At 29.9% G+C, this 13,441-nt stretch overlaps 1 protein-coding gene across 1 annotated transcript; it reads left to right on the top strand.

Moving 5' to 3' along the window:
• Positions 1-9,626: 9,626 nt before the first annotated feature.
• LOC125830731 (protein NRT1/ PTR FAMILY 2.13) lies at positions 9,627-13,258 on the top strand. Its single transcript, XM_049509898.1, has 4 exons — positions 9,627-9,899; positions 10,591-10,808; positions 11,667-12,232; positions 12,341-13,258. The coding sequence occupies exons 1-4, from the start codon at positions 9,746-9,748 to the stop codon at positions 13,221-13,223; spliced, it is 1,821 nt and encodes a 606-aa protein (XP_049365855.1). The 5' UTR covers positions 9,627-9,745; the 3' UTR covers positions 13,224-13,258.
• Positions 13,259-13,441: the final 183 nt, after the last annotated feature.

Below are 13,441 nucleotides of genomic sequence, written 5' to 3'. Positions count from 1 at the left end.
TATTTTTCATGAAAATAAGTTTCCTTTTGATTCTAAAAATAGTGGGGGTCAAAGGATTGAACAAAATGTTCTGTCACTATCTAGTTCTTCTACTTTTACTTTGAAAAATAAAGAAGTAAATGATTTTGAGTTAAGAAGAAGTAAAAGAGCTAGAGTAGAAAAAGATTTTGGTCCTGATTTTTGTGTATTTAATGTTGGAGATGGCCCTCTCACTTTGAAAGAAGCATTATCTTCACATGATTCTATTTTTTGGAAAGAGGTTGTAAATGATGAAATGGAATCACTAATTTCTAATAAAACTTGGAAGTTAGTTGATTTACCATCGGGTTGTAAAACTATTGGTTGCAAATGGGTCTTAAGAAAAAAGCTGAAATCGGATAGATCTATTGATAAATATAAGGCTAGACTAGTTGCAAAAGGTTTTAAACAACTAGAAGGTCTAGAATTTTTTGATACTTTTTCTCCGGTAACAAGAATTACATCTATAAGACTTTTAATTGTTATGGCTGCAATTTTTTATTTGCATTCATCAAATGGATGTAAAAACTGTTTTTTTTAATGGAGATCTAAATGAGGAAATTTATATGGATCAACCCGAGTCTTTTGTTGAAGCAGGCCAAGAAAGCAAAGTATGTAAACTTACTAAATCTCTATATGGCTTGAAACATGCACATACGCAATGGCATTAAAAATCTGATTCCTGCATGATTGAAAATGATTTTAAAACAAATAAGTGTGATAAGTGCATATATCATAAGTCTTGGAATAATTCACATGTGATTATTTGTCTATATGTTGATGATTTATTGATCTTTGGCTCTAACATAAATGTTATTGATGAAGCTAAAAATATTCTTAGAAGCCATTTTGATATAAAAGATCTTGGTGAGGCAAATTTTATTCTTGGAATAAAAATAACAAGAACAAGTGATGGAATTTTCCTTGACCAGTCACATTATGTTGAGAAAATTTTGAAAAAATATAACTTTCATGATTGCAAGCATGTTGCTACTCCTTTTGATTCAAGTGTTCACTTATTTCCTGTTGAAAGTGAAAATGATGTAATAAATCAAAAGGAATATGCTAGAATAATCGGAAGTTTGAGATATGTGACTGATTGCACTAGGCCTGATATTGCATATGCAGTAGGAGTACTTGGCAGGTTTACAAGCAAGCCAGGTAATGAACATTGGCATGCTATAACAAGAGTTATGAGATATTTAATTGGAACAAAAAATTGTGGTTTGTTCTATAAAAAATATACCGCTGTACTTAAAGGCTTTTGTGATGCAGATTGGAACACTTTATCAGGTAATTCCTGTTCTACCACCGGTTATGTCTTTACTTTAGGTGGTGGTGCTATTTGTTGGAGATCAAAAAAGCAAACTATAATTGCTAACTCTATCATAGAGGCTGAACTAATTGTTTTAGCTTCAGCTAGTGAGGAAGCGAATTGGTTAAGAGATTTATTATTTCAAATACCTTATTTTGAAAAACCAATTCCTCCTATTTTAATTCATTGTGATAGTAGTAACACCGCTGCGATTGGTAGAGTTCAAAATCGTTATTACAACGGTAAATCCAGACCTATAAGGAGGAAACACAGTAATGTAAGATCATATTTGACAAATAGTATCATTAATGTTGATTATGTCAAATCTTGTGATAATCTTGCAGATCCTCTTACTAAGGCCTTAACAATAAAAAAGGTCTGGAGCACATCGAAGGGGATGGGATTGAAGCCTACAAATCCTTGAGTCATATATAAGGAAACCCAACCTGGGGACTAGAGATCCTATAACTAGGTTCAAAGGGAAAAACTAATCATATAATGACTTGTTGTGAAAAATGCACTATCTTTTTATTTTCCTCCCTATGATGTGAGTGCATTGTTTCTTGTAGTTTGTGAAGGTTGAGTTGGTAAAACTCTTAATGAATATATGTAGCCCGTATGGGTGGAGTGTTAAGCTTACAGGAGCACTCTCAATAGATTTCACCTATGTGACGTGTGGAAGTAGGTCGCTTCTTATGAGAATTTGGCTTATTCTCAAAAGCACTCATGAAACCGGAATAGCACATGGCCATAACGTGTTGGCTTTAAAGCTTATGTCAACACCTTGATTATTATGTGTGAGCAGTGATATTTTATTTCCCTTAAGCAGTCATAGTTCAAGTCTGAAACCACTACAACTCTGGAGTAGAAATTACTGTGTCACTAAGTGGAGGTTCAATGCTGAGCATACCTTCATTATGCATAGTAGTCTTTCTTCAACTGATAGACTCTCTTGGCTAATATTAAAATGAGTGGGGGATGGTTGGTTATTGAGCATTTTAATATTATTTTTTATATTAAATTTGCTCATTATTTTGGTGTCTTAATGTTGCCTAATTACTCCTGCATTTGGCCATTGACTTTGTGGTCATATAATGTTGGCAGAAACGTTCCAGTGAACGTTGGAACCTTGGCAGCATGTTCATCAGCTATTGATGACATTAGTTACCCCTCTCATTATCTATTTTTTATTCCTCCATTATTCTTTGTAACCTATGTAACATATGTAACTCCTAATGCCATTTATCTTCACTATTTACCATTCCATTATCTTCCTATTTATTCCTAGGAAGACTTCTTCTAGTATAAATAATGGTGTTCTTCATTTGGTTTGGTACATACAACACGCAAGAAAAAATATAGAGTGAAAGAGTAATTAGTCAAAAAGAGAGTTCTTATTAGTTGAAGGGAGGTGTTCTTTTTTGTAGAGCTTTGGACTCAGCTCTTGTCCAGAGTTGTTGAGTTATACTTTGTGAAGGTTGTTGTATCCTGGAGGGGACAAGTCAAAGAGGACTACTGCTGGATCGGGGAAAAACATTTGTTGCAGTGGGCTTGGATCTCCTTAAAGAGAACGAGATATCCGCACCTCAACCTGAAGAAATTTTTTATTTCTTCATTTCATTTTCAATTGTAATCTTGTATTTTTGTTATCTTGTAAGTTTTTCACTAACACATAGGTTTGCATTAATTGTTAATATTAAACGGCATTGTTCTTAAAATTATTTTTACGAATATTAATTATATTTATCAAGTAGTTATTTTAATGTCAATGAAATCATTTAATATCACACGAATATATATATAACTTGTTTTAGATTAAAATTTTAAAATTATTTGATGAACCTCACTTTAAAACAAATTATAAATAAATATTGGATTCGTGCACCACTCCTGCTTTTCCTCGCCATTGGAATAATAACGAATGTGGAGTCAAATGAAATAATATACAAATATTACCTTTTTTGATCAAGCCATGTAAGGATTTAAAATATCACATAGATATAAGTTTAAAGATTAACTTTTTTTTAGGAAAAATGTATTATAATTTTCTATAGAGTTTCACATTAAAAAAAATATTTTACCTCAATTTATTTTATTTTATTTTATTGATCAGAAGTGTAGTGTTGTGTGATTCCTGCATTCTCATGTGATATTTTTACTTAAGAGGATAATGTTTGTAAAGAAAAAAAGTGTATACCAAATTTAATGCGTGGATCAAATACTTTCATTTCTTTTATTTATTAATTAACTAAAGTTGGTAAATGTTTTTGGACTATGTTATCAAAGAAAATTATCTCTCATGTAGATAACTTTCATGGGGGGGGGGGGGGGGGGGGGGGGGGGTGATTTTTACAAGTTCATAAAGAGAATTTTCTACTTAAATTGAATTAAATTGAAAATCTCAACAGATACAAATAAGAAATATGACTTTTATTTAACATTGTTAACTTCTTTTACTCTAAGAAATCAACTTAAGCATATCCCTAGAATTAACAAGGAACAATATACTAATCAAATTGCATAAAAGACCTCATTACTCTCACGCTCATCTGAAAGCTTAAGTGTACATCTTTTTGTGAGTCGCGACAAAAACTTTAACGATGCACATGAAAGTACTTCCTTCAGGCTTCACATAAACATGCACTTTCGTCCCGATGAAAAATAAAATGAGAGATAAGAACATGAGCACAGTACTACAAAGCACCTTCAAAATTACTATAAATGAAGTGTAATACCAATGAAAGCCCATATGTGACTTGTTGAATCAAATTGGTCCACACCAAATGGGATGCTACAAGGCCCAATTCCACCACACCCAATGGACAAAATTCCTAGGCCCATTACTAGAAAGCCCATTTGTGACTTGTTGGGCCTCTTGCATTGTTGGCCCATTTTGCAAGGAGGAGGGTGAAACTTAGGTAACTAAGGTATCATGGTCAATGCCAGCATTCCCTATCAAATAAAACAACAAATAAAGTTTTAAGACCATTATGAAAAAGCAAAAAAATTAGTGAATCATGTAAATTGGGACATAGGAAGTATGAAGACGGAGATAATATCATTTCAAAGATGGAGGCAAAAGCGATAGTCCAAAATCGACCAATATATTCACGCGATTTCAATTATGATTAATCATTGATACACATGGATACAATGTAATTAGCTACATTTCAATTAAGGGGTGTTAAAATATAAAAGGTAGAATCGCATAAAGTCAAGGAGTGTCAATATGCAATATATATATATAAAATAAATTAAACTTGCTACACAGAAAAATTTCCCGACAAAGAAGTGTTAATCGACACCCCTTAAATATATGTAGCTCTGACTCTGACCTTTGAAGATATATATAATAACAATATATTAGTGGAATGTACGCAGTCTTACTCCTACGTTACGAAAATACAACAAAACAACACATATTAGCAATTTTAGTGCAAAATTTTTTCTTCGACTACTAAAAAAGCAGCCCACTATATGTTGATTGAATGTTGATCACCAATTCACTATTATGTCAATGGGATTATGGATTTGTTAATTGTAATTTCTCTAATTTGGGTAGTGAAGTTCCAAGTGTTCCGACGTGGCATTCAACATCGTGGTATAGTAATTTAAAATTAGAAAAATAACAGCGTTCGTCAAAAATAATTACAACCGCTAACCACGTATACAAAAAAATATACATAAATTATGTATAACATGTGCATATCATATGTATATACATATGTATATATAAAGAATTAATATACTTTTGTGGTGTATTATTTTGTTGGATGTCTTACAATTAAAATTGACTTTTTTTCAAAAATAAAATATACTGTAAGTCAACTACGTACTACTCCAAATATGTTAAATTAATTAGTTTTTTATTTTATTTTTAAAAGGATAATCTCGTAGACCTTTCTTTCGGTTACACTTTATAATATTTATTTTTTCTATGATTTACGATATTACGTCTATTTTCATTATTTTGATATTTTTTGTAATTATTCTTTAAACATTTTGAAAATAAATATAAATCAATTACGACTTAACAAATTTACCCTTCTTTATATCAATTTTTTCATATTTATCAAATCATAATTATTTTATATTGATTTCTAATAGATTTAAAGAAATATGATTACAAAACAGAAACCAAAGTAAGAGAGATACGTGTAATATCATAAACCACCAACGATGTAAATACTATAGAGCAAAATCTCTAGATAACTCTTTGAAATTATAAAAAGAGAAAGGAAAAAAGATTTTACATATAGAGATAAACTTTGATTGTGATACATCATATATGAATAACAAATAATAATACTATATAGTTTTTTTTTTAAGCCTTGACTGGTGTGCCTAATTTGGATAATATGTATGCATGGGAAATATCACAAATTCAATGACATTGTGGGCTACTTATTACACTTGCATACTACGTAAATTTAAGAGTTTTTTAGCTAAAGTTATTCTTCAATTATGATTCAAATATAATGTACATTTTTATATTATCTAAGTGAGCAAAAAATATTTTTATACTATCTAAAAAATAACAAGAATCATCCTTCAGTCTATTTTTATTAAGAAACTGATTGAATCAAAAAAATATTTTTTTAATTTGATCATGTCTTAATTACGACGAGAAGATCAATGTTACCTGCAAAGAATAAGGATATGGATAGAAAATAAATATTTTATTCTCATAATTTAAATTTTGTGTGTTGTTAGTTTATATGTTTTTAGCATCATCAAGTAATTTGACTTGCAACAATACATAAGTTTTGAATTATTATACAGTAGGTTCCGATGATTAGAAAGATTATGAGAAAAATTCATTTTAAAAATATTATGTGCAACTATTTAGAGATTCTCTTTAATAAAAAATATATATAGCACATATATACTATATATACAATGCAATTCACATTTTATACAATATATAAAAATACTGAAAATTTAGTGAAATTATGTAGGCGTTTTGTTGTGAAAATTAAATAATAATTTACTTTATTTGAAATTTTTGAAGTTGGAGTTGTATTTGGACATATTTTTTACAAAGAATATTTAGAATTTGAATATATTTTGTCTGAATATGATTTAAGCCCTCAATTTCTAAAGATTAAAAAAACCACCCAACTTGACTATCTTAACCATGTATACATATATTCATTCGACCTGACACATTTTTTGTTGGTGGCATGAGTTCCTTAAAAAAAATAGACAAAAGGATGAATCTTGCAACTTTTTGAATAGTGCAAGAATATTTTTTGTTCACTTATATAACACAAGGATGTACTTTAGGTTTAGATCATACTTCAGAAATGATTTTAGGCAAAAACTCTAAATTTAACTTAATAATCAGTATTCAATTGATACATGTTAGCTCTTTCCATTAAAATATAATATACATAATATTCTCAAATTATTCTGCTCAAGATTTGAACTATACATTATTTCATTTTGAAGATATTTGCTTTGAATATTAATTAATTATATCATGAATGAAAGATGGAATGTGAAGTGGACCACAGTATATTATATTATATAATTTCTACTTTCTAGATATATATGCATGCCAGCTATATTAATAGTAAGTATATGGAACAAAATCCAAATGTTAGCATGTTTTAGTGTCGTTCCAAAGTTGATGTAATGGGACAAATATCGTTTCAGATGGATGTCTGGCATTAGCATATGTCCTTCGCGTCGAACAGAAAAGCGAGATTAAAATGATTCAGACATGTGAAAAGGAGATACGAGAATATGTTAGTGAAAAAGTGTAAGAGGCTAACTATAACACGAGTTAGAACATGTAAAAGTATGTCGAGTTGGGGGGGGGGGGAGGGGGGAGGGGGGGATATGACACAATTTTAACTGACTGATGATATAATCCTAGATAGGAAAGTATGGAGGTTGATCGACGATTAGGATAGTTGGGTAGTCATATGTTACCGTAGTTCGAGTAGTATAATTTAGGTATTTAAAAAAATATAAATTTAATAGTAGTATTTATTAAATTGTGGTAATTATCCCCCCCCCCCCCCAAATTGGGTGATGATTAATTGAGTTTGCACGAGTAAAATAAAAAATGTTTTATTTGTTATTATTACACGAACTATTTATTTATATTCCTTAATTCATTTTTATTTTTTCAGTATTTGGAAGTTGGATTTTTACTTTTATTTATCTTCATCAACATATTAGAAAAAAAATAATTTTTTTTCTTATTTTACCTTCAATATTACTTATTTATCAAATCATTTTTTAAGAACTAGAAACAACATACCAATTGATATAAATACTATGATAAAATACTTATATTAGTATAATATTTTTAAAAACGTGTAAAATATATAAAATACTAATTAATAAAAATGAGCGAAGGGAATGTATTTAGTTGTAACAGCATTTTCCAATTTCCAATTTCAAATGGCAAAATGCATTTAGTGATATATGCACCCCTTCAAATAAATAAATGATTTAAGTTACAACCACCAAAAATATCAAATAATTTTGATTTTCGTAGTTAGTATGCATATCTTTTGTTAGTATTTTCTATAATATTAAAAATGAAATACTAAATTTTGTGCATGTTTTTATTATATATTTTCTCTGTTCATTTTACTTCTCCAAAATATTAAATATAGTATGTTCAATTTTATTTGTTCAGTTTAGAAAATTAAGAGATAATTTATCAATTATATCTATTTTATCCTTACTGTTACATACTACTCCCTCCGTCCCATATTAATTGATCATCTTTCTAAAAATATAATTTTCCCATATTAATTGACCACCTTACCGAATTAAGAAAATATTAATTATATTTTTCCTATATTATCCTTGCAATTAATTCCTTTTAAAAGTGTTCACATTTGTTTGTAAAAATTCTAAGAAATTTTTTAAGGGATGAATTAATAAAATTATCTTCTTGTTTATGATTTCTTAATATGCATGCGATTAATTAATATGAGACGGAAGGAATTTTCATTTTTGAAAATATTTAAATGACTAATTCAAGTTCCAACTCCTTAGTTTTTTTTCTTGATTTTAGTTTGCTCTCGTGATTCCTAAAAGGCTAAAACCAATCTTCACTAATAATTGGTCTCCTTAGACAATTTATGTGACTTATTTTTATTTTTTTTAGTTAATCTAAAAAAGAATGAAATATTTCTATTTTAAATAACAATTTAATTATAAAATATCTATTTTACCTTTAGTGAAATGATTTACAGCAACACAAATTTATATCATTCATTTTGGACCACAAATTTTAAAAATCTTCATTTTTTTCCTTAAATCCATGTCAAACTACCTCACATAAAATGGGACCGAGAAAATAGTATTAGTTCATGAATTCTCTACTTTATTATTGTCACTTTCTTTGTGCTTTTATTCTTTATTTCATAATTAACTTTTTGATTCAAGTCCTTTAGTTCTAATCATGCCGTCCGTCTTTCTTGAAACAAGAATATCAAGGAATGATGTTATATAGATGTATAATAGTAAATCCCTCTATAACAACTATAATAACAATAATAATAATATATTCACTAAAATTTTTAAAAAATAATATATGTATGCAATTTTATTTAAAAATAAAAAAGTTGTTTTTAATAGACTGTTGCAATCTTACCATATAAAAATTAGTTTCTATAATCTCCTATTTTCATAATAGTAAACCAAAAATATTTTTAGGATGAAAAGAAAAAAATCATCCGAGTCTAGAGAATTCACTGTGTGCACGTCCTTAAGAAATTCAATCCCCTCAACCTGGGGTTGTGGATTATTTCCTCCAAGGATAAAACAAATATCCCTATTAACGAAGTAACAATACCTCACACTTCAATAACTTTAGTGAACTCAAAACTCAACAATGAAATCACACAAAACCTCTACTTAACCCTTCAGTCAATCACATCATTTGTCAAAATCAAAATGAAACCAAGTGAACGACGACGGCACGAGGGGTGATACCCTCTACTTAACCCTTTAAAAGCCAACTTTCAAGTGTTTTCTAATATAATAACACAATTTTTTTTCTTTCTTCTATTAATGAGAGATTTTTTTTTCTTTCCTACTTAAACCCAACACCGCTCTACCAATTTATTATTAATACAAAGAAAAAGTGGTCATAAATATCAGTCTACCTTACTCAACATACGTAAGCCACACAATCATTTATCTTGTACCTTCCCAGAAGTCTAAAAATCATACACGCCATTTAATTCTCACAATAATGCATGTAATTGTCTCATCAAATAAAGTTTTGTCTATAAATACCAAGAGATGAAGTAGTCATCAATTAAAAGAAAATATTGTACTAGTGTAGTTATATATATATTTATATAACTCCTAGCTAGTTATAAGAAAAAAAAACACACAATAAGAAGAAAATAAAGATATAGTACTATATATTATATCATTATGGAGGACAAAAAAAATAACAAGTCTTCAATGTCCTCTCCCTTGCCGGAAAATGGTGTCTCCGATGAGGAAAAACAGACCTCCGGTAGTGATTCTCCGTCCAAAACACGCCGGAGAAAGCCCGGTGGATGGAGAGCTATGCCTTATGTTCTAGGTGATTATTATTGATCTTTCTTTCAAAAGCTTCTATCTTTTTCTTTTTATAATAATTCTGATATTCGAATCAACTTAGACGCTCAATTATTTAACTTGCACATTTTTTGGTTATTTGATGCCTATTATTTCTCATCCACTCAAGTATGGATAGTGTCAATATATACATAGCTCAAATAAATTCTTTTGTCGAAAAGTTATACTATATAAATAATTAATAATTTTTTTTCTGTTTATAGAAATTATTGATTCACTTGAATAGTTAGGTGTATTAACACTCTCATTACACAAGTTTTGCATTTTTTTTGTCTTTTAACTTTTTAATTAAAATTTATGACTTCAGTGTAGAGTAGCGATAAGTACTTTATCCATCGAAGTTTAAATAGATGAAAAAAATAATCTATTTGTTAAGCTTGAAGCTTTCAAAAACTCTTTGTGAATCTTGATCACACTATTTATATCGATATGATTTATGATAATTAAGCTCAAATTAATCATAATTCATAATTCATACACCTAAATATCTAAGTTTGTTTTTAATGCATACATAGAAAATTTTCAAAATGACAGCTAATAAAATGTTTATTTAAGTGTATACGTTTTTTTATGTGGACATATTTGACTAAGTTGTTAGTTCATTTGTAGGTGAAGTTAATGTTGAGTTATTAATACGTTTTTATTATTTTTGGTAGGAAATGAGACATTTGAGAGATTGGCATCAATAGGGTTGTTGGCAAATTTTATGCAATTTTTATTAGAAGTGTTTCATTTGGACCAAGTTTCTGCCTCCAATGTTCTTAATATATGGGGTGGCGTTACTAATTTCATACCATTACTTGGTGCTTTTATTTGCGATGCATATATTGGTCGATTTTGGACTATTGCTTTTGCCTCCGTTTTCGAAATGATGGTACGTCACGTTTTCTGTCCCTTTCAGACCTCACTAGAATTCTACTGGTATGATTGTTGTTGTTGGTACGTTACGTTTTCTTTAGTGCTCCTTTTTAGTCCATTTTAAATGAATTGGTACGTTACATTTTCTCTAGTGCTCCTTTTAGTCCATATTAAATGAATTGTTGGTATATTACGTTTCTCTGGTATTATCCTTCTGATTATTTTTAAATTATTCTAGAGTAGTTAAGAGCGAGCCTCATTAAATAAAAGGTAAACATGATAAAAAGTCTCAATAATTTTTTTGTTTTGAACTATAAAAAAAGTCTTAACAGATATTATTATTTTCTTAAATTTTCATATTTTTATTTTCAAATGCCCACTTAAAACCTACATAATATGTACTATAAATAATAATAATTAACAAGCAATTCCAATATTTTAAAAAATATTTTTTGACTCTTTAAATAACAACCAGGATATATAAAGTGAAACAATATTTACTTTATATTATTTCTCAAATAATATCTTGCTTTTTTATGCGCTTTCACCAGAAGATAAGGGTATGTACCACTCAATTCATGCACAAAGTGTCCATTTCCCCCCCAAAAAAAGAAAAGAAACTTTGCAATTATTAAAAGTATATACTTTTCAGTTAGGTTGAGACATGACACTAGAATTATTATTAAATTTAATATGCAATTACAAGTTAGCTGTTATTATTATTATTATCAATTAATATTAGTTTAATTATGTAAATATTTATTTATTTTTAGTAATTAATAATTAAGAGTCATTACATAAGGAGACTAGCGTAGACAACATAGTATCCATTCGACATTATATGTAATTAATTTTCTTTTTGATTATTTGACAGGGAATGTTGGCATTAACCATGATACCTTGGTTACCTAAGCTACACCCTCCTCCTTGCAAAATGGGCCAACATGAATGCAAGAAGCCCAACAATTCACAAATGGGCTTTCTAGTAATGGGCCTAGGATGTTTATCCATTGGATCTGCTGGAATAAGGCCTTGTAGTATCCCATTTGGTGTAGACCAATTTGATTCAACAACAGATGAAGGAAGAAAAGGAATTGCTAGTTTCTTTAACTGGTATTACACTTCATTTACATTGGTTTTGATAATTGCAGTTACAGTTGTGGTGTATATTCAAGATTCTGTGAGCTGGGTACTCGGATTCGGTATCCCTACGATACTCATTTTCCTGTCTATCATTTTATTTTTCATCGGGACAAAAGTGTACGTTTATGTCAAGCCTCAAGGAAGCATTTTCTCGAGCTTCATTCAAGTTTTTGTCGCGTCTTACAAGAAACGCAAGCTGATGCTTCCTGATGAATGTGAGAGTAACGGGGTCTTTTATGATCCGTTGCTACCTGAATGGTCCATTGTGAAGAAACTCCCTCTAACCCATAAGTACAGGTAATAATAAATATACTTTACACAATTTTGACTTTAGGTCACTCATTCTATTGAGCCGCTCCATGCACATTAGCAGCAGTTAATACTATTGTTCTATTGATCAACCAGGTGGTTGAACAAAGCAGCTATAGTGATGGAGGATGAAGTGAACACAGATGGTACTTGTTCAAACAAATGGAGACTATGCAGTATCCAGCAAATCGAAGAATTGAAATGCATACTCAAAATAATCCCAATTTGGTCAGCAGGAATTATATGTTTCACAGCGATTGGACAACAGGGCACATTCACAATCTCACGAGCTCTAAAAATGGATCGTCACCTCGGCCCTAATTTCCAGATCCCACCAGGTTCCCTTTCTGTAATATCGATGATCACAGTAGGAATATGGTTACCAGTCTACGATCGATTCATCATGCCATCTGTTACAAAAATAACACGAATCGAAGGTGGGATCACATTGTTACAGAGAATTGGAATTGGGATGGTTTTTTCAATTTTATCAATGGTTGTAGCAGGGATAACTGAAAAGGCAAGAAGAAATTCCGCGATAACTCATAATAGTCCTGATGGGATTGCACCTGTTACAGTCATGTGGTTAGCTCCACAACTAGTATTAATGGGATTCGCCGAGGCTTTTAACATACTTGGACAGATTGAGTTTTACAATAAGGAATTCCCTGAAAATATGAGCAGTGTGGCTAATTCTCTGTTTTCTTGCACAGTTGCTGGTGCAAGTTATATAAGCAGTTTACTAGTGAACCTTTTGCATAATACTACAGGAGGGCATGGACATCCAGATTGGTTAACGAATGATATTAATGAGGGTCGGGTAGACAATTACTACTATCTTATCGCGGGGTTAGGTGTGTTGAATTTGTTCTATTTTCTATACGTTGCTCGTCGATATCAGTATAAGACTAGAATAGTTGTTGATGATGGAATCAAGGGTTATGCTGATGTTCATGAACTTCATGACATGAAGTATTAAGGAATTTGTGCTTAATTAAGTTCATAATTTGTAACTAGTATTTGATTAGCATATATTAGTGGTACTTACTTGATTATAGATAAGAGATGTATGTATAAATATGAGAATAAAGGAGGGAAATTATTAATCTACTTAATGAAAAGTAAGATATGTTTTTTTTTTTCTTTTTATTGGATTTGTGTTTATTGTTTTTTTTTTCTACTCTAAACTTTAGACTA

This window comes from Solanum verrucosum, unplaced genomic scaffold, assembly GCF_900185275.1.
Source record: "Solanum verrucosum unplaced genomic scaffold, falcon-dt-bn FXZP01000154.1, whole genome shotgun sequence".
NCBI classification, from domain to species: Eukaryota; Viridiplantae; Streptophyta; class Magnoliopsida; order Solanales; family Solanaceae; genus Solanum; species Solanum verrucosum.
The sequence above is the reverse complement of the archived record's forward strand: the minus strand, read 5'-3'. Positions and strand labels throughout refer to the sequence as shown.

Coding starts and splice junctions, on each gene's coding strand:
- LOC125830731 (XM_049509898.1), top strand. CDS start 9,746: ATGGAGGACAAAAAAAATAACAAGTCTTCAATGTCCTCTCCCTTGCCG. Junction 9,900..10,590: donor AGCTATGCCTTATGTTCTAG/GTGATTATTATT, acceptor TATTTTTGGTAG/GAAATGAGACATTTGAGAGA. Junction 10,809..11,666: donor CCTCCGTTTTCGAAATGATG/GTACGTCACGTT, acceptor ATTATTTGACAG/GGAATGTTGGCATTAACCAT.